The 25,549-nt window shown below is 48.7% G+C and overlaps 1 protein-coding gene across 3 annotated transcripts; it reads left to right on the top strand.

Moving 5' to 3' along the window:
* The first annotated feature begins 1,256 nt into the window (after window positions 1–1,256).
* Window positions 1,257–24,733, top strand: SLC4A2 (solute carrier family 4 member 2). 3 transcript variants are annotated; one of them, XM_051962583.1, is made up of 23 exons: window positions 1,257–1,385; window positions 4,111–4,237; window positions 6,162–6,339; window positions 6,566–6,807; window positions 6,926–7,044; window positions 9,840–10,063; window positions 10,215–10,357; window positions 10,698–10,878; window positions 14,832–14,967; window positions 15,243–15,408; window positions 16,035–16,149; window positions 17,502–17,686; window positions 17,971–18,196; window positions 18,500–18,718; window positions 18,828–18,976; window positions 19,303–19,497; window positions 21,005–21,253; window positions 21,370–21,459; window positions 21,711–21,877; window positions 22,620–22,873; window positions 22,955–23,124; window positions 23,357–23,530; window positions 23,689–24,733. In XM_051962583.1, exons 2-23 carry the CDS (start codon window positions 4,175–4,177, stop codon window positions 23,767–23,769), a joined length of 3,726 nt encoding a protein of 1,241 aa, XP_051818543.1. In that variant the 5' UTR covers window positions 1,257–1,385; window positions 4,111–4,174; the 3' UTR covers window positions 23,770–24,733. The 3 variants fall into 3 exon arrangements, with proteins under 3 accessions (XP_051818543.1, XP_051818542.1, XP_051818544.1); XM_051962582.1 differs by lacking the exon at window positions 1,257–1,385 and having other exon boundaries at window positions 2,628–4,237; XM_051962584.1 differs by lacking the exons at window positions 1,257–1,385; window positions 22,620–22,873; window positions 22,955–23,124; window positions 23,357–23,530; window positions 23,689–24,733 and having other exon boundaries at window positions 2,628–4,237; window positions 21,647–21,837.
* The last annotated feature ends 816 nt before the right edge of the window (window positions 24,734–25,549 follow it).

Here is a 25,549-nt window from a genome sequence, read left to right as displayed (position 1 = left end):
GGAGTCAGAAACCCTAGCTTTCAAACCTCTGCTTGCTGTCCTGTGTGTCTAACTTCGCCAGCAGGTTGCTCCTTTGTAGGGGTAGAGTACTATGGATGGGGAATATTGTGTGTACTATGGAACATGGAGAATGTGTGGATGACTTAGTGAACTGCTTTTTTCTCTTTTTAAAATCTTGGTGAAAAATTATTACTTTGTTAGTTATTTAACATAAACTTTATATAAGTTATTACTCATATGACTCTCTGAACGGGGAAGGGTGAAGGGATAAAATAGAAAAAGAAAATATTGTAAAAACAAAAAGCACGAACACAATTATGGCAATCTTAAAAAAAAAAAAAAAAGACTATTGGACTTAATGACCTCTAAATTTCCTTCCAGGTCTGATTACAGTTCTCTGATTCTAACTTTATTTCCTGGTCAGTGCTGGCTGCAGATCATTTGCCTGTTCCTGCTTCACTTTAGAGACTTTCTCCGGGGGTCTCGGCTCCACAAAACTTAAGACAGACTTTTGTTATGAGTGTACGCTGTGTGTTCTGCTGCCTGGAAGATAAAAAGATGTGGGAGGCACAGTTATTCTTTCCCCCAGAAGCCTGCAATTCATTTGGGGAGATAAAACCTGGAAAAGAACTACGGGACAAATTAGAGCATGATAAGCGATTAGGAGCCGTACAAAGTGTTTCAAGAATTCACAGGAGAGAGAAATTTTTACTTTGGACTCCTGGGAATTCAGGGAAGACTTCGTGGAGGAGGGTGCCCCAGCGCTAAATAAGATCTCCCCTTGAGGAAAGAGGGGGTAATTTTGGAAGGGCTAGAAGGCAGTCTCAGATTCGGATTCGGGGGGTCGGTCGTGCCCACACCGACCGTGCCTTTCCTGCGATTCCCTTTCTCTGCCTTAAACACCCAAATACTACTGCACATGCCCCAAAGTTGGAGCGAACAGGTCTGGAGTCAGCGTCTCGTGGGTGGCTGACACCCTAACTCCGGGGAAGTCCCGAGGGGGTGGGGTGGTTTGTGCCATCCTTCCGTGGGTAGGACGGCAAGGACGGGGGCAGTTCCCGCAGCCCCGCCCGAAGCGGCCAGTACCGGGCAGTGCCTGGAAGCGCGCCCCCTCCCCCTCCCTCATGCCCATCTTCTCCCGGTCTCTAACACCCCCCCCCTTCACACATACACACCCCCGGCGGGACCGCGCACGGCACGAAGGGGGCGCGCACGCAAGGGGCCGGCCTGCTTGCGGCGCGGGGGAAAGTTGAGTTGGGAGAAGTTCGGAGCGGCGGGGGCGCGCCCCAGGGTGGGCTAGGGGGAGCTGCCGGGAGCGCGCGAAGGTGACCAAGAAGGGAGCGAGACCCCCGGGATCCTCGGGGAGCGGAGCTAGAAGCAAGCGGGTAAGCTACTGGGGGAAGGGAGGCGATGGGGGGGGGGGAGAATGGGTCAAGGGGAGGGAGGCGGGGGAGGCCTGGGGCGTTGAGGAGAGGAAGAGAAGGAAGGAAGGAGAGAAGGGACCCAGAGACCCAAAGTGGAGCCAGGGATGCTGGGGGAGGGAGGCGGCGCCGGGCGGGGAGGCGGATGGCCCAGTAGAGGATGGGGAGGCGAGTAGGGCGGATGCGGGATGGGGAAACTGATCGGAAGTGTAGACGCCCGATCCGGGTCCCCCTTCCTGGGGTTCCCCAGAACTGGGATGATGCGCTTCCTGCTATCAAAAAGGGTCCAGCAGTCAGGCAGGGTTTCCAGCTGGGCTTTGCAAAGACCCCCAACCTCGGCTCCCGGACTGGGGTCTTTGGATTTCTTCCCCCTGCCCTCTCTGCCTACAGCTTCCTTCTCTGTCTACCCCTCCATAACTTCTCCTTGTCCTCAGTCCCCCGTCCCTCTTGCAGAAACTCAACTTCCCGGGCCCTCCTCCCGAGACGCCCCTCCATCTGCCTCACAAGAGGCGGGGCCGAAGTTGGAGGGGAGACGGGTCAATCCAGGACACGGGGTCAAGCCAGTGGGGCAGCTGAAGGGTGGGGTTGAATGAGGACCAACCCTACGAGACCTGGACTCTGGAAGTATAGGGCTCCAGGGGGCTGTCAGCGTTAGGTAGCTGGAGTTGGAGGAAGGGGTCGACACCTCTTCCAGCCGGGTCCAGCTGCCACCTTGCCCCCTCCCCTTACGGCCCAGCAGTGGAATGTGTGCATTCAGTTTGTGGGGGGAGGGAATAAAGCCGAAGAGGGGGTCCTGGGGTGTCGCGGCTAATCCTTTCAGCCATGGGGTAGGGAGAGATCTTAATCCCCCGGGGCTGGTCGGGGCCGGTCCCGGGAATGTGCCCCCACCCCGGATTATCGGCCCGGAACGCTGGGGACAGAAGCTGCTTTGTGCTCAAGCCCAAAGTAGGGGGATGGGGCTGGGAGGGTGGAGGAGGGGGTGATGAGATAAGGAACGGGGGCAAATTGAGGACCTACTCGTATAAGTATGGAGCAGCACGAGTAGGACCACCTGTAGAAGCTCTGGACAGATTCTCCCGCTACCACACTCACCTCTTTCTCACGCGTCACTTTCCCCAGCCCCCTAAGGGGGTAGGGGGATAGTCTGGGGAGGGACGTGCCTTGGCTAAAGGCCGGGATGTTGGGGGGGGGGGGAGGAGGGGGAGTGCGGTCAGCTGAGTTGAAGCTATGGCCAGGAATGTTCAGCCCTAGGCTCCCAGTTGACCCTAAGGACCTATACTTTTTCACCCCTACAGATTGGCTCTCAACACTGGCCTCTCGTCTCTTTTCCCCTTCCGTGAAATCCCAACCCAGAATCCAAAGATTCTCTTTTCTTTTCCTCGCCCCTCTTCTGGTCTCCACCTTTTAAGACACTCCCATTCTTAGCATATCTATATCTCTATACATACTCTCCCCTACCCCAGCCTACCTTGTGGGTCCCCATTAGCTTTGTAAAGAGCTCTTCCGAGACCCTTTCCTCAGTCCTCCTGACCTACCCTTTCCATCCAACCACCCCAAGCCAGTCATGGTCACGGGCAGGTTCTAGCCCTAAGGTTCAGATTTTCCCAAACTGGGAGGGGTGTAGGGGGGAGGAGAATCGGTCCCTCCCCTCACCAGGGATCCATGTGTCCAAGGAGCTAAAACCTCTTCGAGGTGAGAGAGAGCCAACAGGAGACCTCCTACCCCACCTCCCAATCCTGTCACGTGTCCTTCGCTCCCCCCCAACTCCACCCCCCCTCGGCATAAAAAACTACCCGGCCAGCCCAGTTCCCTCCCTCTCTCTGCTCCCGCTGGGTGAGTTCAGAGACCAGGCTTCAGCTCCTCCTCCACCGTCCCCCCACTTCCCTCCCCTCTCTGGCTTCTGGCGGGGTACTCTGCCAAAGGGGAGGGGGTGAGGATGAAGGGGGTGGGACGGATCCTGGGTTAGGACCCCTCCCGATATCCCCGGTGCGCCTCTCTTTCTGTGCAGTTTTCTAGCTGCAATGAGTCCCGTTTTCATCTCTTCTTTCCTCTCTTGCCAGTTTTGTCACAATCTCTTGTTCTCATTCCACCTCTATTGTTCCCTTTCCCCCAGGCTTCTCTGCTGTCTCACCTTCTCACTATCTCTTGTTACTACAGCCATCAGACTTTCTCCTCCATCTCTCCTTTCTTCTCTAGCCCCGGCCCCATCTCGTCGCCCACAACCCCTTCTTCAGCTTGCCTTGCTTTTCTGTTTCTCTTGATCTCCTCTTCCTCACTGCTTCTCCCCCCCCCCCCTTAGTTACCTTGGTTTAATCGGTCTTTCGGTCCCTCTTTGCTTTTGACTTTAGTGCTCTCCTTCCTTCTGTCCCTCCACTTTTCCATCCTGTATCTTTTTCCTGTCCCTGTCCTTCCCCCACCCATTTAAATATATGTGTGTATGTTTGTGTGCCTGGCACTTTAAAGAATGATACTAAGGGGGATTAGTGTGTGTGCATTTGTGGGGGAAAAGAATAGTCCCCACCTCCCAGCCCTTTCTGCCCCGCGTCTCCTGCCATTTCTTCCTCCTCTTGCCCCCTTGCTACTCTCTGTGCTGGGCACATAGTAGGCGTTGAGTGAATGTTTGGGCATGGAGTCACTAATGGCTTTACCCGTTTCTCCCCTGGCCCTGCTCGGCTTCCCTAATGCTCAGGGTATGCTGCCCTCAAGTTGTCCTGGGAGTTGCAGGGACAGTGAGAAGGGCTAACACCTCGGCAATGAGCAACACCCCCAGACGTCCTGCCTTGGGCACGGGCCCGGGTCCTGGCCCCTTCCGAACAGTAAGTATTCTCTCCCATCACCGAGACCCCCGCTCCGCCCCCCTTAGGTACCCATCCCTCCGCCCGGGACGCCAGGCCCCGCGTGCGCACACCTGCCCTCCGCGCCTGCCCCAGAGCCCCAAGCCTATCGTGCTCTGAGCCCTCAGTTGTCCTGGGCGGTTCCCTGGGGGAGGAGAGCGGCAGGGCTAACTGGGGCTGGCGGCCAGTTTGTGGTCGATTGAAATGGAAGGGGTTGTTAGGAGGCTCTAGGCGACTGGGGAGCAGGGTTTGGGCGTGTTGGTGGAAGCTGGGAGCGGAGGAGACTATGAGATTGTGGGAGGTTTCCTGCCCTTTCGGGGAGCGAGTGCTTGGCCGGGGAAGGAAGTTACGGTTGTCCTCTGAAGGAGAGGAGGGACTGCCGCGGAGTCGCCCTTCTCCTCCTGCTTTCCCCCGCAAGGAATCTTCCCTTCCCTCGGGACCCAGCCCCAGCTCAGTGGCATCCCGGGTCCCGCCCACCCCACCCCGAGGGTGTAGCTTCGGCTCTTCTGCCCCGCCTTCTGTGCCGTTTTGGCCCCGCCCCTCTCCATGTGGCTGCTTGCCCCACGTGGCCCCCCTCTTTCTCTCGGGGGAAATCATTAACCCCGAGCCCCGCTGCCTTAGCCCAGTTATTGGTCACTTTGGTCCCGTCAGACACATGACCAGGAAGGTGCTCGGGCTTGTCCCCTTCCCCCTCCCTCATCACTACACCCCTCACCGGCCATGGACTTCCTCCTGCGGCCTCAGGTGCGAGGGGTCCGCGCAACACCCCCCCCCCCCGTTCTCTTTCCTTTACCCTACCTTTCTGTCCCTCCCTTCCCTCTTCCTATCTTCTCGTTACTCTCGTTCCACCTTCCGTGCGCGCCCGCTTCCCTCCCCCACGTCTTCCTGGTCCCCCTCATCTTCTCCATGCTCACCTCCTGCTTGCCCTGCCCCCTCCCCCCAGCTTATTATGGGGGTGGTGCAGAGAGCTTTCTGGGAATGGGAGAGCCGGGTTAGAGCTGCTAAAGTGAGCCGGGCAGGTCCTGTCCTCACTGAGGAGTAGGCGCCCCTCAAATAGCCTCCCCCCCTCAGGTGTCCCCACCTCCTGCCCGGCGCTCCCCCCTCCCCTGCCCTTTCTCGGTCACTGACTAGCTGGCACCATCAAGGTTGGAGGGGGAACCCACTGCCTCGTCCTTGGAGGTTCCGATGCCCTTCAGGGCCCGAGGCTCCTGAGCAAATATTTGGTGGTGGCTGGAGCAGGGGACCGCTCTGGCGCATGAGGGGACAGGGACGGGGTTGTTAGACTCTCGGCCAGATTAGTTCGGCTCCTGCTCGGCTGCCGGCTCAGCTCGCTCCCGGCGGGCGGCACAAGCTCCCCTCGCCGCAGCCCTGCCGGCTGCTGCTGTTGCTGCTGCTGCTCTTCTTCCTGCAGGATGACTCAGGTGGGGGGGAATGGGCGGCAAGCGCGGGACGGGGAGGGGAGTGGGGCGCCCCGGGGCGGAAGCCAGTCCATTGTCCAGCCCCTGCCCCCCGGCCGGCCGGCCCGGTCTGGGTGCGGGCTTCCTTTGGGTCTCGGGGCCCGCTTTGTGGGGTGCTGAAGTTCCCAGTGGAGCTCTGCCGCAGGCAGACCCTGGAGCCCAGAGGGAAAGTCCTCCCTCATTAACCGATGCGAGAAACGCCCAGAGATGCGTCCCAGCATGCGGATCGCGGGAAGGGGGACAGAGCAGTGATTTTTCCACATTGCAGAAGTGACCCTAGTACAGAAGTGCCCTTGTGGGCGTGGTCCTGGCACAGAAGGGCAGGAAATGAGCAGCGCGGGGGCACTGGCGGGGAGGGGGGGTTAATGGGAGGGAAAGGCCGTCATAGCAGGAGGGGGAAGACTGGGGACCCCTGAGGCTCCATCTCCTCTCCTCCCCGCCCTCTACAGCCTGAGCCAGAGGGCTCAGGCCCCCACGCGGGCCCCGGGTGCCCTCCGTTCGCCGAACACGAAGACCACGAACTGCACCGCACTTTGGGCCTGGAGCGCTTTGAGGAGATTCTGCAAGAGGCAGGATCCCGCAGCGGGGACGAGCCGGGCCGGAGCTATGGGGAGGAAGACTTTGAGTGTGAGGGGGCGGGGCCGAGAAGGGCAGGTGGGGGGGAGGCAGGGCCACGACAGGATGGGGGGCTTTGGGAATCCCAGTGGGGGGGGGTACTTAGAAGGAAAGGGGCCCCGAGGGAACTGGAGTTTCTAAGAGCGAGCTTCCAGGGGCGGGGGTGGAGGGAAACACCAGGAGGCTAGGGAAGGGGCATGGGCCACCCCCTCAAATGGAGTTTGCCATCCTCTGCCAGACCATCGCCAGTCTTCCCACCACATCCATCACCCACTCTCTACCCATCTGCCTCCTGATGCTCGCCGGAGAAAGAACGCACAGGGTCCGGGCAGAAAGCCCCGCAAACGCCCAGGAGCTTCCCCCACAGGAGAAACCCCCACCATTGAGGAGGGTGAGGAAGACGAGGATGAGGTCAGTGAAGTGGAGAGTGGTCGCACAGCTCCCCAGCTGTCTCCAAGCTCCACCCCTAGTTCTGTCCAGGTAAGTGGGAACCGAGCTGCGCCCCCCTCCCCCCTCTTTGGAAACCCTGGTGGGAGTGGAGTGAGGAAAGGGCTTGGACCTAAAAAGTTCCTGCTCTTTAGCCGATTTGCCCTTTTAGTTCTTCCTCCAGGAGGATGATAGCACAGACCGAAAACCTGAGGGACCTGTTCCTTCTCCCCCACCACAACCCTCCCACCAAGAAACGAGCCCCAGAGCCCCCAAAGGGGCCCAGCCTGGGTAAGTATCTCCTGCCCCCAAAAAATATTTGCTGTGCTCAAAAAATTTAGTCAGAGGTCTGCCCTTTGGCGACTTCCCTTCTAGTTAAGAAGCTGCTCAGTAATTGCCAGGTGAAAGCCACATTCCATCCCTAGTAAAAATCAAGTAAAAGTTAATCACCTTAAGGGAACTAGTAGTGGAATTCTCTAAAGTCTGGCCACACCCCAGGCTTTCTTCTTATCCCATCAAAATGCCTTTCACTCTTTAAGCCTCAGTTAAGTGCCTTCTCCAGCCTGAACTCGGAGCCTGGGGCTCTTCTCCAAGTCTCTATTTCTATTTTCTCTCTCTCCCTCCCCCTTTCCCAACTTTTCTTTTACTCATCCTTAAAGCTCAGTTTTTTTCCTGAAGCCTCTTCTTCCTCCAGCTGGAAATGAACCTCTCCCTCCTCTCAACTAAGATCCAACTATGTACCTCCAGCTTTCTCTGCCCCTTTTCCACTCCCCTGGCTGAAAATGTTTTTCCCCTTCTCAAATTTTCCTAGATAGAACATTTTGTTCTTTTTTCTCTATTACATGTTATATCCCAGCAGATTATAAACTCACTGAGGGCAGTGACTCATTTTTTCCAGAAGAGTGCATTGTATATATATTTAAACTGTTTAGTTGTATTGAATTAACATCGTACCTTGTATTATAAGTGTTTGTCTCCTTTTAAAATCCTCTCTACTAAATATTAAGTTTCATCAACATAAGAGGATTTCTTTCTTATTCATATTTTGTACAACCACAGTGTGTTGTACATTTGTTGATGGCTAGAATGAAGTGAGCTTTTTAAAAAACAACTTCAGTTCATCTAATTTGTTGCTTGCTTTTTGTTGTTCCCTTTGAGAGAATTTAAAAAGAGGAAAAAAACAATTATTAAACTCTTACTGTGTTCTGAGCACTAGAAATAAGTGAGATAGCCTGCTTTCAAGGAGTTTATGCTCTAATGAGGCTGGACTACATAAAGGGGATTGGGAGAGGAGAAGAGGTGAAAAACAAGAAACCAGCAACACCCCTGCAAGGCAAAAATCAGATTAAAATATCATTGGACAATATTTTTTAAATGAATAAAAATATAGTAGAACTTAGATCACATTAACATGTAGTTTTTCCTAAATCAGTAAAGCAGCCCTTGGGAATCTTTATGTAGATGGATACATCTACATACATCTACATACATCTACATACATCTACATAAATAAAACCAAGTTTATTAGGTCCTTCTCCCTTTCCACCCCCTCACTGGGCTGGTGAAATAATCCCAAGATCAGTCACTTGACATGGCCTTTTTCTAGAAGCAGTGATAATATGGATTTAATTACTGTGTCCAGAGAAAGAGATGAGAACGGGGTGAGCTAGCAGTAGGGCAAACAAACAGACAGGGTCTGCTAGTTTGATTTAGGACAGGCTGGTATGGTATGGTGGCTTAGGTGAAGTCTAGTTCACTCAGGCCAGCCAGAGCCCCAGCCACAGGGCAGGCGCTCTAAGGCTCGCTCAGTGGATGTAATTTCTAGGGCCTGGGGACATGGCTGGGCAGGGATTCGAGAGGGTCTGGGGTGGGTGGTGGGAGCAGGGAGGGGTGGATCTGTAGCATGACTGAAACACAACAATCATTGTGGGCAAAGTTGGAAGGCATAACTACCATGGGCCATGTGTGGTTAGAAGAAAATGGTTCAAACTCAGGGTACAGCCGTGAGTCTGGGTGACTCACTCCATGGCCCTGCCCCCAGTCTTGGGCGGTGACTAATGTGAAATAGGAAGCATATATGTAGTGGAAAGCTGTATTTATTGAATGTGGAACAAGCTAACCATAAGTAGTTTAGATGATTCCAGGTTGTTGTTTGGTTTGGGGTTTGTTTTTTTTGTATTTATAATATCCAAAGTAAGGAACTAGGAGATTGCTATGTGTCTTCTGGGGGAGGGGGGGGGGGGACTGGAAGAATAGTTTACTTTAAAGTTTGAAAGGGACCTAACATACATTATCTTATCCTTCTGTGAGGTGAGTATTATCTCCATTTCATAGATAAGGAAACTGACCCAGAAAGTTAGATTGCCCCCAGGGTTACACAGCCAGTAAGTGACTGAGACCCAAATGAAGCTCCTTCCTGCCTCCAAGTTCAGGACTCGGTCTGCACCTAACTGCCTCGTCAAAGTCCCAAAAATGTGTTCTGTATTGGGGATATAAAGCTAGAGGAATATGGAGAAGGGGCTTGGCTCAAATGAGAAGGCCTCCCTGAGGAGCTCAGTCCTAATCCTCCGATCTAAGTTCAGTTGCTGTTTCAAACACTAACTGTGTGACTCGGGATAAGTCACATGCTTCGGTCTCTTTTACTTCCCAGGGGTGTCATGAGGATAGAAGAAGATATCTGTAAGGGCCCTTGGAAACTTTAAAGTGTAGCTAGGCCTTTAAGAATACCTTAGCAGGATAGGAAGGCCCCTCAGGAAAAGGAAACAGCCTAAGCAAAGGCACCATTGTAGGAACAATGGTAACCTTGGGAGTTACTGTCAAGGGATCTGTGGGGGAAGGGGACAGGTGGTATTGGGGCAGAACGTTGAATTTAGGAATGATAAGACGGCCTGGGATAATATTTGGACTGGAGTCTTAGTTTGAAAACGAAATCAAGTTGCTGTGCTTCTTTGCCACGTTTTGGGACCAAGAGGCTGGTATAGGTGGACACTGACTTTGCCTGTGTCTGGAGCATAGCTGCCTCATTCTTTGCCACCTGCGTGGGCAGAGGGGTAGCAGGATGGCTTACAAGTGGCTTGCTTTTCCAGGGCTCTGGCAGAAGAGGCATCCGGAGGTGCCGTGGGGGGCGAGGATGGAGGAGCCTCAGGGAGGGCTTCTGTCAAGGCCCCACCTGGGCACCGCAGCTACAACCTGCAGGAGCGCCGCAGAATTGGGAGCATGACGGGGGCAGAGCAGGCCTTGCTGCCCCGTGTGCCCACGGATGAGAGCGAGGCCCAAACCTTGGGCACGGCTGACCTAGACCTCATGAAAAGTGAGCCCCCAATAGCCTGGTGATGGAAAGGCCTTCAGAGATTAAGGGGGAAGGGAGGAAGGCTGCCGGCCCTTTCTTTCATATCTTCCCCCCTCCCCTCCCACCTTGCCCATCACTCCCACATCCTCCTCCCCCTCTCTGTCCTTCACAGGTCACCGTTTTGAGGATGTCCCAGGTGTTCGGCGCCACTTAGTGAGGAAGAATGCCAAGGGGCCTGTGCAGGGCGGCCGGGAGGGGAGAGAGCCCGGCCCCACACCTCGGACTCGGACCCGGCCTCCCCACCAGCCCCACGAGGTGACGCACCCCACCTCTTCTCCAAAAATCATTCTTGCCATGTTTAATTTTTCAAAGCACACTTGATGCTCACATCTCCCTAGTGTCAGTAAGCAGGACAAACGGCACTGGGAAGATGGAGGGCCCCAGAGGCCTTCCTCTAAGTCCAGACCGTGTCTGGTCAGGGATTCGGGCCCAGGCTTCCCAACCTAGTTTTCTTTCTACTGCACCACATCTCACTCCCAACATAAAGGTAAAGACAACAGCAGGCTTCTTAACCCCGTCCCCTGCCCTCCAACCCATTACACAGAATCCCCTCTCCACCATCCCTGCTGGATCCCCAGCCTCTCCTCTCCCCCAGGTGTTTGTGGAGCTGAATGAGCTCTTGCTGGACAAGAACCAGGAGCCTCAGTGGAGAGAGACTGCGCGCTGGATCAAGTTTGAGGAGGATGTGGAGGAGGAGACTGACAGATGGGGGAAGCCCCACGTTGCCTCGCTCTCCTTCCGAAGCCTCCTGGAACTTCGGAGAACCCTGGCTCACGGTAACCCTCTTTACTAGTCTCCCCGGCCTGCTCTGTATGCATCGGTGGTATTTCTGGCCCAGTTTTTACTGAGTACCCATAATCCCTCCTTCCTTGTCTTGGTACTTTGTGCATTACTGACCGGTCTTTCCACCCCATTCCCAAAACCCACTCCCCAGCAATTCTCCTGTGGGTGTAACACACTGTGCAGGATGTCAGCAGACAACTTAGGCAGTCAACATGCCGAGCTCGCGTGCGACATCTCTGTTGTGTTGTGACATCCCTGTTGTGTTGTGACATCCATATTGGTGAGGTCAACAACTCCAATCAGTTTTTCTATTTGTTTGTTTCTGGGTATGGAATACTAATGATACAGTAACACTTCACTTATCTGATAGCCGCTGTCATGGAACAGGCCGTGCTGCATCAGTTGAAGACTTTAAACAACAAAACTGTATTTAACCATTTCAGTGAAGATTTTTTTCTAAATTGGAGTACATACTCCCTTGCCTTCTTAAATGGAGACTATGAAACATTTTCTTGATAACTCAATCATAATTGTGAACGTTTGTTGTAATTCTGCGTTACAATCCTATACTATACTATACTAAATGGCTCCTAAGCTTCTGGACCTTTGGTTGTTGGCTGTCCTTGCTGCTTTGAGGGTGCTTGTCTTTACCAGTGAGTCCACTTTCTAATGCATCTGATTTTCTTTGGACCTAGAAATCAGGTGACTAAGCCTGTTAAGATTGAAGCAAATTAAACAGATAAGAGAACCCTAGAGAGTCAACTAAAAAAATTGAGAAGGTAACCTTGGAAGAGTTGCAGGATATAAATAAATCTACATAAACCATCAGTATTCCTCTAAATTACCAACAAAACCCAGCAGAAAGAGCTTTTAAAAAATTTCAGAATAACTACAGAACAGAGAATATACCTATGAAGACTTTTTAGTCTTCATAGGAACTATATGAATCTAACTACAAACATTTTTCATAAAAATAAAAACCTAAATGATTTGAGAAAGACTCATTGTTGATGAGGTCAAGCCAATATAATAAAAACTATCTTTTTTTTTTTTTTTTAAATTTAACCCAATCTCTCTTCAGTGCTGCTCCAACTAAATATTTTACGGAGCTAGAAAAAAGCATGGTGGAACAAATGGTAAAGAATCTAAAATAGGAAGGAAGGGGCCCCTAAACTATTACAAAACATCATTATTGAAATGATGTACTGGTTTAAAGAAAAAAAAGTTGATCAGTGGAAACAGTAAAATGATTTTTTAATAAATCCAGTCCAGTCACTGGAAGAAAGTTTCACTATACAGTCTAGTAGAAATTAGGCATGGACCAATACCACACACCAAATACCAAATACCATTATAAACTCCAAATGGATTGGTGTATGACCTAAATATAATATAAGAGATCACATCATAAATTAGAAGAACAAGAAAGAATTTACCTTTCAGATCTATGGATAGGGAAGAGTTTTCAACTAAATAAATAGTAGAGAGGATCACACAGGTGAAATGGACAATTTTGACTTAATAAAATTTAAAATTTTTGGCAGAAACAAAATTCAGTTAAATTTAAAAGGGGAAACAGGAAATTTATAAGACAAAAGTCATTCTCTCATTAGATAAATGGTCCAAGGTTATAAACAGGCATCTTGGAAAGAAAGACACCCTAGGTGTCAACAATTATATGAAAATACTTTGTTACTTAATCTAGTAATTAAAAAAATGCAAATTAATGTAAACTTGAAGTTCCACCTTCTGCACAGTAGACTAGCATTAATGATAAATAAAATGACATATGGGATAGCTAGGTGGCATAGTGGATAGAGCCATCAGCCCTGAAGTTGGAAAGACCTGAGTTCAAATCTGATCTCAGACACTTATCACTTCCTAGCTATATGACCCATAGCAAGTCACTAGCCCCAATTGCCTCAGTAAAAAAAAGAAAATGACATATTTTGAGGAGTTGAGAAAATAAGTACAGTAATATACTGGGAGCAGAGTTGTGAATTAGTCTAGCTATGCTGGAAAGCAATTTGGAATTATGCTCCAAAATGTAGTATGCTTTGCATACTCTTTGCACCCAGCTAAAACACTACTAGGTCTTTACCCCCCAAAGAAACCAAAACAAGGAAAAGGACTTATGTGAACAAAGATATTTATAGCAGCTCTTTTTTGTGAGACCAAAAGTCAGAATAAAATTGTGATATAGGAATATAATGAAATATTATTGTACCTTAAAAAATTTAAAATTTTTGGCAGAAACAAAATTCAGTTAAATTTAAAAGGGGAAACAGGAAATTTATAAGACAAAAGTCATTCTCTCATTAGATAAATGGTCCAAGGTTATAAACAGGCATCTTGGAAAGAAAGACACCCTAGGTGTCAACAATTATATGAAAATACTTTGTTACTTAATCTAGTAATTAAAAAAATGCAAATTAATGTAAACTTGAAGTTCCACCTTCTGCACAGTAGACTAGCATTAATGATAAAGAAAATGACATATGGGATAGCTAGGTGGCATAGTGGATAGAGCCATCAGCCCTGAAGTTGGAAAGACCTGAGTTCAAATCTGATCTCAGACACTTATCACTTCCTAGCTATATGACCCATAGCAAGTCACTAGCCCCAATTGCCTCAGTAAAAAAAAGAAAATGACATATTTTGAGGAGTTGAGAAAATAAGTACAGTAATATACTGGGAGCAGAGTTGTGAATTAGTCTAGCTATGCTGGAAAGCAATTTGGAATTATGCTCCAAAATGTAGTATGCTTTGCATACTCTTTGCACCCAGCTAAAACACTACTAGGTCTTTACCCCCCAAAGAAACCAAAACAAGGAAAAGGACTTATGTGAACAAAGATATTTATAGCAGCTCTTTTTTGTGAGACCAAAAGTCAGAATAAAATTGTGATATAGGAATATAATGAAATATTATTGTACCTTAAAAAATTGACAGTCTCAGAAAAAAACTGGGGAGACTTCTTATACCAACTGAAAAGAGGAGAACTAGAAAAACAAGCTATGTCATGGGAATATAAAGAAAAAAACAGAGAAAGTAGGTTCAGAATAAAGGTTGGAGGATTTTTGGAAAAATATATGTTTTTGATTTCTGAGGATTTTGTTTACTTCTTATTCTTAGCTAACTAGGATATAGATAGTGAAGTTTTTTAGATAAGTGCCATCTGTAAAATTTTGTATTCCTGAACAATGCCAAGGATGTTGTTTTTAGGGTGATCATATATTGTGTCTGAGCTTAGTGTATGTAGTCAAAGGGATGGTAAGTCTTTGAATTTGTTTGTTTGTTTTATTTTATTTTTAAGACACTTGAATCTTATGAAATTTATATGCCCAGGATCAGTTCTGGAAACAGACATATAAGAATCAGTTTTAGGGAACTGTGGACTATGTTACCTGGAAAACTGATACGTGAAAATTACCATAAAATATTTGAGCACTAGACACAAAAGTAGTGAGCTCTCCAGTCCTGGTAAAGCTTTATCAAGGATGCTTAAGGCTGAATATCATACTGAAGATTTCTGCTAGTTAGGAGGCTGGATAAGATGACCTCACAGATGTCCTTTGCAACAATGAGATTCTGTCCTACTTTCCTTGGGCAATTTTCACAACAAATCTACAAGTGTTGCAAAGTTTATTTTGTGGCAAAGTGAGGTAACTGAAGTTTGGCGAGATTAAACCGCTTTGTTTCAGGTCACTGCCAATCAGTGGCAGAAATAGGCCTAGAGCCTAACTCTGGCCTCTGAGCTCAAAGACTTTTCACTAAGACGACTGCTATCTTTTTCATCATCCCCTGGCTTTAGGAATTGGGCACACCTTTGGAACATTTCATCCCAGGCCCCAGTTTCTGGTTGCTCCTGCCTATACTCTTGGCCATCCAACCCAAAAGGTGTCATGGTAGTTCCTTCTCCCCATCTTCCCTTTTGCACTCGTAGGGGCGGTCCTCCTAGACCTGGATCAGCAGACACTGCCAGGGGTGGCACACCAGGTGGTAGAACAAATGGTCATCTCTGACCAGATCAAGGCTGAGGACCGAGCCAATGTGCTTCGGGCCCTGCTTCTGAAACACAGGTAAGCAGTTTCCTTTCCCCTAGTTATAAAGGTACTCTTTCTCCTACTGCCTTTCTATAGAGGTTCCCTCTGGTTCTTGTCCTCCCTCCCCCAAAGAAATCTATTCCTCTCATCTGTGTATATTATGGAGACTGCCACCGAAAACCAGGGATCCACACCCTGTACAGAAAATGTTCCTTTCTGCAGTCACCCTAGCCAAGGTTCCCCTTCTTCCTTCCACATGCACGGCCGCCTTCGTTTCCTTATCTCTTTACCTCTCTCTCTCTCTCTCTCAGCCATCCAAGTGATGAGAAAGATTTCTCCTTTCCCCGGAACATTTCTGCTGGCTCGTTGGGGTCCCTGCTTGGGCATCACCATGGCCAGGGGGCTGAGAGTGACCCCCATGTTACCGAACCTCTGATTGGGGGTGTTCCTGAGACCCGCCTGGAGGTAGAGAGAGAGGTGAGGAAGACATTGGTGAGAGGAGGAAAAGGAGGGGGAGACATATTATAATGACGCTGTGATGTGGCTAGCGTGGCACGTGCTTTAACACTAGCAGAACACTTTCTGTCGGCTGGCCTCTTGGAAGAATGGTAAGTCATCTCCATTTTCTCATTAAGGACATTGAGGCACAGAAAGCTTAAATGCCTTGGCCACTGTCCCACATCTTGTTAACGTGAATGTGACTTAAGACCTTTCTGACTCCCACCAGTGCTTTCTGCATGGAGCCCCAAGGCCACCTGGGCCCAGCTGTGCCCTCTCCACAGATGGGTGACACTGGATGAATCATTCTATTTTTCCTTGTTATCAATTGGCTTCTTGGTTAAGTGGCAGTGGTAGTAATACTTTATTCCTCTTGAGGATTGTTGGGAGAAGTGCTTTCTAAATTTGAAATATATCAGAATGTGCTGGTAATTATTATAGTTGTTAATAACAGTAACAATCATGTTTGGGTCTCAGTCTCCTCATCCATCAAACAGGGACAGCTTACATCTGTTTACTTCACAGAGATATTAGGAGGATGCATGAGTTTTGAGTAATGTGGGGAGGTAGATGGACTGAGCTGTCCCTCTTTTTTTCCATTCCAGCGGGAGCTGCCTCCTGCTGCTCCTCCTGCAGGTATAACTCGGTCCAAGTCCAAACATGAGCTGAAGCTGCTGGAAAAAATTCCTGAGAACGCAGAGGCCACTGTGGTGCTCGTGGGTATGAGGGCTTCAAGCTTGGTTCAGGGAGGATGGGTAACAAGGCTGTGATTTAGGGAGAATGGGTGGTTTGGGAAATGGGATGTTTCCTCTTTTCACCTGCTTCTCCTGGTAACTTCTGTGCTCTTAGTCTAAATGAAGTTAGTTTCTGGTTCCTACCTATGGTTCTGAATACTAATACAGGAACTAACTTCTCTTTCACTTATTTATTTATTTTAAATTATAACTTTTTATTTACAAAATATATGCATGGGTAAATTTTTCAGCATTGACAGTTGTGAAACCTTTTGTTCCAACTTTTCCCCTCCTTCTCCTCCCTCTCCCCCAGATGGCAGGTAGACCAATACATGTTAAATATGTTAAAGTATATATTAAATACAATATATGTATACATGTCCATACAGTTATTTTGCTACACAAGAAGAATCGGACTTTGAAATAGTGTACAATTAACCTGTCTTTCACTTATTTTTTAAAAATTTTTACCCAGTTATATTTAAAATTAATAATTAGCTTTTCAATACCATGCATTAGTCTATTCAGACTCCTTCAGTTATTCCTTTGGAGGTACATAGCATTTTTCATCACAAATCCTTTGGGGTTGTCTCAGATTATCAGATTGCTGAGAGTAGCAATAGAAAAGTTATTCATAGTAGTTCATTGTACAATATTGCTGTTACTGTATACAATGTTCTTCTGGTTCTGCTTACTTCACTTTGCATCAGTTCATATCAGCCTACTCATCATTTCTTATAGCACAATACAATAATATACCATAATTCACTTAGCCATTCTCCAATTGATGAACATCCCCTCAGTTTTCAGTTCTTGGCCATCACAAAAAGAGGTGCTATAAATACCCTTGTACAAATAAATCTTTTTCACCTTTTTTTGATAAGCCTCTTTCACTTCTCATCCTGGGCAGATACATCCTCTCTCAAGCTTTTCTCTTCCTCTCTTCCTTCCCTTTTGACCTTCTTCATCCTCATAGACCTCCTTTCCCAACCCCTACTTTGTTCTTCTCCCACCCTAAGTAATCACCCCAAACACTGGCTTGGGGACTAGGAGTCCCAACTGTGTCTCTCATGAGTTTGGTAAATCACTGTACTTCCCCTGACAACTTCCTCATTTATAAAAAAAAATAATGCATTTAGCCACTACTTCTGTCAGCTGGAGTATTCTATTAGTATAATGACTGTCTGTTCCATGGACTGAGGAATTATTCTCCCTTTCTGGGGACCAAGTTCCCTTGTTTTTTGCCGAGATTCCCTCCCATCCCCCAGACTAGGGGAACTTGCCTTGGCTCCTTCAAACCCAGGAGCCAGTTTTCTCTACCTTTTGCCCTTACCCCAGGCTGCGTAGAGTTCCTGTCGCGCCCCACCATGGCCTTTGTGAGGTTGCGGGAGGCTGCTGAGCTGGACGCCGTCCTCGAAGTGCCTGTGCCGGTGCGCTTCCTCTTCCTGCTCCTGGGCCCAAGCAGTGCCAACATGGACTACCACGAGATCGGCCGCTCCATCTCCACCCTCATGTCCGACAAGGTCAGCCTGACCACTCCTCTGTGTCCCTCCCGCAGTAGAGTCTTTCCAGGCCCACCTCTGGCCCCCAAAGGGTGCTTCAGTTAACGAATACTCATGGTCAGGACACCGGGCACTGCCCAGGTGAATCAGGCCCAACACAGCTTGAGTGGCTGACGGCCCAGCTGGGCTGTCCTTTCTGCCTCATGCCCGCTGGCTGATCATAAAAGGGTCGGGTGGTCTCGTATGGAGCTCTGTGCGCAGCTGACGCCCTGCTTTTCTGTGTGTGCCCTCCCCTGAACTGGCAGCAATTCCATGAAGCGGCCTACCTGGCAGACGAGAGGGAAGACCTGCTGACAGCCATCAATGCCTTCTTGGACTGCAGCGTGGTGCTGCCCCCCTCCGAGGTGCAGGGCGAGGAGCTCCTCCGGTCTGTGGCCCACTTTCAGCGGCAGATGCTCAAGAAGCGCGAGGAGCAGGGCCGGCTGTTGCCCATGGGTGCAGGGCTGGAGCCCAAGTCCCCCCAGGACAAGGGTACGGGGGCCGCGCGCTGGGCTGGGTGAGGGTGGGCAGTAGGCCGTGCCCGAGGTGGAGATGTTTCTGTAAGGTGGGGGAGATGGGGCCAGCGCGCCGATTTAGGGAAGGACAGAGTTCTGGTGCTGGCGTCTGGATTTGAATTTGGGAGGTTGGCTGGAGGACATGGCAGGCAGGGTAGGGAGTGGCTCCGGAGCTTTACACTTTAAAGGTTCTGCCTCAGCCGAGGGAATTTGTGGGTGATCAGAATCTGGGGGACCCACTCGGGAGGGAGGTTGTCCCTGACGGAGGCCGGGGTTGCAGCGCTCCTACAGATGGCGGAAGCAGCTGGGGGAGGGGACGATGATGATCCTCTTCGGCGTACGGGCCGGCCCTTTGGAGGGCTGATCCGGGATGTGCGGCGGCGTTATCCTCACTACCTGAGTGACTTCCGAGACGCACTGGACCCCCAGTGTTTGGCAGCTGTCATCTTCATCTACTTTGCTGCCCTGTCCCCTGCCATCACTTTTGGGGGGCTACTTGGTGAGTTGGGGAATGAGGACGGTGGGGCCAGAAGGGCGTGAGAAAGCAGAATCCCCAGGCCTCGACCATGAGGGGACTTTGCTAGCACTTGCACCTCTTCCCATCTCAGGAGAAAAGACAGAGGATCTCATTGGTGTGTCTGAGCTGATCATGGCCACAGCTCTCCAAGGGGTGATCTTCTGCCTACTGGGCGCCCAGCCTTTGCTCATCATTGGCTTTTCTGGGCCCCTGCTGGTCTTTGAGGAAGCCTTCTTCTCGGTAAGGCTGATCAGATGCTCTTGGGTGGTGGCGGGTGTGTAGTGACAGGGCTGAGAGGCTCACCACTAGGTACTGACTGCTTGCCTGCTCTCTGGGAGGTGACAGGTAAGAAAGCTGGACTTGGAACCTAGAGTGGAATTCTGCCTCAGACCTCAAAGCTCCGAGACTCTGGGCAGTCAGTGAATGTCCCGGAGCCTCGGTTTCCTTATCTGCCAAATATGGGTAATGAGGCTAGCCCCTGCATCACACGAATCAAGAGGAGCTCTCTTCCTGGCAGCTCCCCAACCTGGACTTGAGCTACAGCCTCCTCTCTTCTCCCTTGCCAGTTTTGCCGCTCCAATGGCCTGGAGTACCTGGTGGGTCGAGTGTGGATCGGGTTTTGGCTGGTGCTCCTGGCTCTATTGATGGTGGCACTAGAGGGCAGCTTCCTCGTCCGCTTCGTCTCCCGATTCACCCAAGAGATCTTTGCTTTCCTCATCTCCCTTATTTTCATTTATGAGACCTTCTTCAAGCTGATCAAGGTGAGCAGCTCCCTTTTCAGGTTATGTTAGTGGGAAGAGGCCAGTTCCCCCATGAAAATCTATCTGTTCCCTAAGTGACTTAGTCCTCCAATCTCTGTATCTGTGGTAGTCCAGCACAAAATATACAGAGAAGATGGCTGCAATGTTTATCAAAGGGAACAGTCGCTAGTAAAGTTGGAAAGGCAGGCTGAAACTAAGAGGGCAGGCCAACTTTATTAGTAGGAAGTGCAAGGAAGTGAAATAGGTCTGTGCAATAAGAAAGATTACTTTGACACATGTGAAGGGCAAATGAGAGACCAGAGATACCAGTGTCAGACAAGTTACGAGGTTCTTATAAATAGTTTAGATCATGGGCAAGGAAGACTTGAACCTGGATGGTAAAAATGGATAATTACAATTGGGTGTACTTGGTAATGAGCTGAATATAGGGAGAAGAGAAAGGGAAGAACAACCTGGGAGACTGGGATGATGGGTGATGAATGAGTTTGGGTTTGGAGATTTTGAGTTTGAGGAAATGGCAAAACCTCAAAGTGAAGATGTACAGGGCTGGAGCTTAGAAGAGAACTTGGGCCAGGAAACAGATTTGGAAAGCATATGTACAGAAGTAATAAAGGCATAATGTGTAGGTAATGATGGTATAAAGAGAGAAGAGGGATAGGGATGCAGCCAGGGTACAAAAATGCATTTAGGAAAGAGGAAAGGGAGCAAGCAGGGAGAACCAAGAGAATTCATTCCCATGAAAGCCAAAGGAAGCAGAGAATGTTTAACAAGGTCAGACATTGCAGATGTCAAGGAGAATGATGATTGGATAGAGATCAATGGATTTAGTAGATAGCTTCCATGATTTCTGCTACAAAACTGGGTTTGAAGAGGGTGAAAATTAGGAACGGCCATGACTAATGAGAGTTAATAAGAGTTAACTGATTTTGAGTGGCTATGATCTGAGGGCCTCTTCAGACAATATGAATTCCTAATGGACCAAGTCAGCACAGTTAGGAGTAGAAGCAGAGAAGATGAATGGTGAGGGTGATCCTGGAGTTGCTTGTTTAGCAGGGGAGGGCCCAACAGAAAAACAAAGAGGCAAAGGATTCAAAGGTTGGAGGAAAGTGCAAAGTTAAAATGGATGATTGTTGGGTTAAGGCTGGGTAGGGAAGAAAGCAAAGACAAAACAGGAGTTTGGATATTTAACAAAACTAAAGAATAGCTCCAGAGACCATAAACTCACCCAATCCTTTATTTGGAAATTTTCCTTTCTCTCCTTTCCTTAGTCATACTAAGTCCCATTTCTTCCATGAAGCCTTTGAACAACTTTGATTCATATTCATCTCCACTTTTCTCTACCTTCCATACATCTTAACTCTTTATCTGTTGATCTGTTGATCATCATCTGCCTTCTACTTTCTTTAAATGTTAATCTCCCCTAACTGTCCTTGAGATAGAATAAGGTTGATATTAAGTAAACAAGTAGGATGGCTTGCTTAAATTTTTCCCCCTTCCATCTTCCCAGATCTTCCATGAACACCCACTCCATGGCTGCATTGTCCCAAATGGCTCTGAGTCAGCACAAGTAGAGAATAAAACATGGACAGATGTCATGGTAGTGCTGAGAAATGACAGTACACCTAGTAAGAAGGAGGTCCGGAAACTGCAAGGTCAGCCCAATACAGCTCTGCTGTCCCTAGTGCTCATGGCTGGGACCTTCTTCATTGCCTTCTTTCTTCGAAAATTCAAGAACAGCAGATTCTTCCCTGGAAGGGTATGTGGCTCTGTGAGATGGAGATGATTACCTTTTTCTAGAGGCACATTAAATAGAGGGTTGTTTTTTGTTTGTTTTTTCAATGTTTGCTGAGCTTGTAACACTTCCCCATCTAGATCCGAAGAGTAATTGGAGACTTTGGGGTTCCCATTGCAATTCTCATTATGGTGCTGGTGGATTACAGTGTTGAAGACACCTACACCCAGGTGAGAGGCGAGATGGATGGGCACATATCCATACTCTACTAAAAGTATCCAGAGATTGAAGGTCATTTCTCCAATCTCTGAGATCTTAAGAGCTCTGTAATTCCCCTTGCCCTGTAACCTCCCCACTCCCTATTTTCTGTTAAAACTGATTATTTTTGCTTAGTATTCACTTTTCTTTTGAGCACAGCAGACTGTTGGTGTTGGTCAATCTCTTGTAAACTCCTCACGGCCCTTGACCTCTGCCTTTGCAGAAGCTGAGTGTTCCCAGTGGATTCTCAGTGACAGCTCCTGAAAAACGGGGCTGGGTCATCCATCCTCTGGGCAAAAATGGGGACTTTCCTGTTTGGATGATGATTGCCAGCTTTCTGCCTGCCATCCTTGTGTTCATCCTCATCTTCATGGAGACTCAGATTACAACGTGAGTCTGAATTTGGAGGATTTCTGTGGCAAGAAGTACCTGAACAACTTAGGATAGGTGTGAATGGAGTGCTGTCCTTGAAGATTAGCTGATGAGATTCTGCAGTTAGACCGAAGCCAAGTTATAGAAGCCCTAAATACCAGACCAATGATTTTGAACCTCACCCATTGGGCACTGGGAAATTACTGTCAAAGATGTCCAAAAAAATGTCAATAAAGCAGCTAGAAAGAATGTTAGGAGCAATCCAGTCCAACCCTCTTCCTCCATTTTGCAGGTGAGGAAATTCAAACATGAGATAAGTGATCTGTCTGTGCTTACAGTGCTAATCTCATCAGTTCACATAGGTAATGATGGCCTAAAGAGAGAAGAGGGATAGGGATGCAGTCGTGGTACAAAAGTGCATTTAGGGAAGAGGAAAGGGAGCAAGCAGGGAGAACCAAGAGAATTCATTTCCATGAAAGCACTGTGCAGGACAGATTGGAGGAGCAAAGGGAATGGATTTGGGGAAATCACCTAGGAAACTTGTGGTACACTAGGCCTGTCTGAGAATAGCCTGGACTAGGGGGAGGTTCATATTAGAAATGGAAAGGAATAGGCTTTTGAGATACTTTGAAGGAAGAAGGAGACAGGCAGGTTCTTAGATGGGTGGATGCTAGACAGCTGGGATTTAAGACCCAGCTCCCTGTCATATACAAGGGATAGAACGTGGTAATTAACCCTCTTGCTCTTTATGCTCTTTCAGGCTGATCATCTCCAAGAAGGAACGCATGCTGCAGAAAGGCTCTGGCTTTCACCTGGACCTGCTGCTGATTGTGGCCATGGGAGGTCTTTGTGCCCTTTTTGGTCTGCCCTGGCTGGCTGCTGCTACTGTCCGCTCTGTCACACATGCTAATGCACTTACCGTCATGAGCAAAGCTGTGGCCCCGGGGGACAAGCCCAAGATCCAGGAAGTCAAGGAGCAGAGGGTGACAGGGCTCCTGGTGGCTGTGCTCGTGGGTAGGTTTCCCCTTTCCTGGCCTGGGGAGTGGGGGGCTGTGGTGAGCCCATTACCTATACCTTCTCTTTTCTCCCCCAAAGGCCTCTCCATGGTGATTGGGGACTTGCTGCGTCAGATCCCCCTGGCCGTGCTCTTCGGGATCTTCCTCTACATGGGCGTCACCTCCCTAAACGGCATCCAGTTCTACGAACGGCTGCACCTGCTGCTTATGCCGCCTAAGCACCACCCTGATGTCACCTACGTCAAGAAGGTAGGCCCCATTGCCCCCTAGCTCTCTGTCATCGAGGTTCTATCGACCACTCCTCTACCCTCTTGAGCTCACAACACAAAACCAGTCTCTTGCCCATTCTCAGTAGTCGTTGTTCTCAGCTGGTGTCCAGTCACTCTCAAGCTTTGGCTTCCCAGGGATAAGGGTTTGGGCAGCACCTAGCAGATGAATGGAGGCTTCTCGGAGTGAGAAAACCTGCTCCCTTCCTCTACAGGTTCGGACCCTTCGGATGCACTTATTCACAGCCTTGCAGCTCTTGTGCCTGGCCATCCTCTGGGCTGTCATGTCCACGTCCGCCTCTCTCGCCTTCCCTTTCATCCTCATCCTCACCGTGCCGCTCCGGATGGTGCTGCTCACACGAATCTTCACAGAGAGAGAGATGAAATGCGTAAGACCTAGCCTCCCTAATTCCTGCTCCTTTCCACAAGGCCTTCTTGCCCTTTTTTTAAACTTGCACTTCCCATGTCCCTTCACAACTGAATTGTTGAAAAAATTTACCTTGAAACATTCCTTCCTTTCCCTGACTTCAATTTCCCTTTTCCACAGTTGGATGCTAATGAGGCAGAGCCGGTGTTCGATGAGAGGGAGGGCGTGGATGAGTATAACGAGATGCCCATGCCGGTGTAGGATGCTGGATGGAGGGATGAGACCGAGGGACAGATGGACAGAGGGACTGGGGGCCTTGGGAGGGGGGACACATCCTCCTTCATTCTCCTACCCCTCATTTTTATTTAAATGAATAATTTAAATTCCTCCCCTGGCAGTAAAGTGCTTTGGGCCCCACATCTCCCCTGGTTCCATGCTTCACTGGGGGAAGGGCAAGAATGAATAGAGAGAGATCAGGCTCCCAGAAATCATCCATCTGATTAGCTAAGTCTTTAATAAGAAACTCAAAACACAGAAATGGTACCTTATTCACCCTCCCTAGGTGGTAGGTGGTTCCACACTCCCAAAATAGGAATATCTCTACTTCATGGACCAAATGCAGTCTTTGCAGACTCCATATCCACATCTGGACAGCTGTTAGAGAAGGGACAGGGGCTGAGGTTCATTGTTTTAGGCATTATATCTTAGTTGTTCAGACAGGAGTATGAGGGATTTGATGGAATATATTTTATAAGCAAAAAAAGGATGTGTGAAAAACACTGTCCCTGGGGCAAAATCTCCACACATACCTCCCACCCCCTTACACTGTACTTTTGTTCCTAAAAAAAAAAGCAAAATCTGCTTTTCACCCCTGGCTCCCTTTGCCCAACCCAGTGCCTCAGAATTCCTTTGCCTGTTCAGTATAGTCTGGTGGCACCATCAAACTTCTTCAGGATCTCCTTTCTGTCAGCAGCTGTTCGTGACTATTTCCTTATGAGTATGGAAGAGGGGGAAAAGGATACTGAGAGTGGAAAGATTCTTGGTTTCCAGAAACATGGATTCAAGTATTGGCTTTTCCAATAACTGACCATGTAAGCTTAAGCAAGTCATTTTAATGTCTGAGTCTCTTTCCTTTTTGTGTTAAAAAAAAAAAATTGGACTGCAGGTTTTTCCAGGCATAAAAATCTGGCGCCTGAAAGAATAAAATATGGCGGGCCTAAACATATTTGGAACTTCTGCCTTTTCCTATAGTGTTATGAGAAGAAACATCTCACCTTTCTGTTCCCTTGATTAAATGCCAATTTGTATGGTCTGCTAGGGAAAGTTGGGTACTTGATGTTTTTAAGGAGTGGGGATTCTAGTATCTTGAGAGAACCATTATGTACATGGATGTCAGACACCAGCAAGATATTGCCTGATCGAGCTCTTATGGGGGAAATTGAATGGGGCATGCCCAAAATACCAAAACATTATAACTTATTGCCATGTGTGCCCCTACTCTCTGCCTTTCCCCCCCTGTGATCACAAGACTGGGGCATCATCCTTGACTACAGATGGGGAAAATATGATGAGTTCCCAGGGAAGAAAGCAAACAGTAAAAAGAGGAGGGAGGAAGAGGATAGTGACAGGAAATGCAATCCTCACCTCCCAGGCTACAAGCCTCCAAGAATCAAATAAACTGTGGATCCCCAGATAGGTAATTCATTTGCTCTAGGGCCTTTTGTACTACCCAGTTGTGGCAGAAGTATGAAAATGATTATTCATTCCTTTGTCCACTTTTTGTGTACTACAGGTGGGTGATTCACTAACCCATGGGAAGATGAGCAAAAAAAAAAAAACCCAAACATAAGAACAGAAGTTCACAAGACAGTGACTAAGAGCTAAGTGAGTTTATTTGAAGGAGTTTAAATGGAGAAAAGTGCTAGGAAGTAGGAAATAACTGAAGGTTTCCCCTAAGCAGCAGTAGTTCTAAGGGCCTGGAAGGATAGGGATTATGATCTCTGTAGGCACTCTGTAGGTCAGAGGCTATGAACTGAAGTTG

Source organism: Antechinus flavipes, chromosome 5 (assembly GCF_016432865.1).
Source record: "Antechinus flavipes isolate AdamAnt ecotype Samford, QLD, Australia chromosome 5, AdamAnt_v2, whole genome shotgun sequence".
NCBI classification, from domain to species: Eukaryota; Metazoa; Chordata; class Mammalia; order Dasyuromorphia; family Dasyuridae; genus Antechinus; species Antechinus flavipes.
Note: the sequence above shows the minus strand (reverse complement) of the source record. Positions and strands in the feature narration are given on the sequence as shown.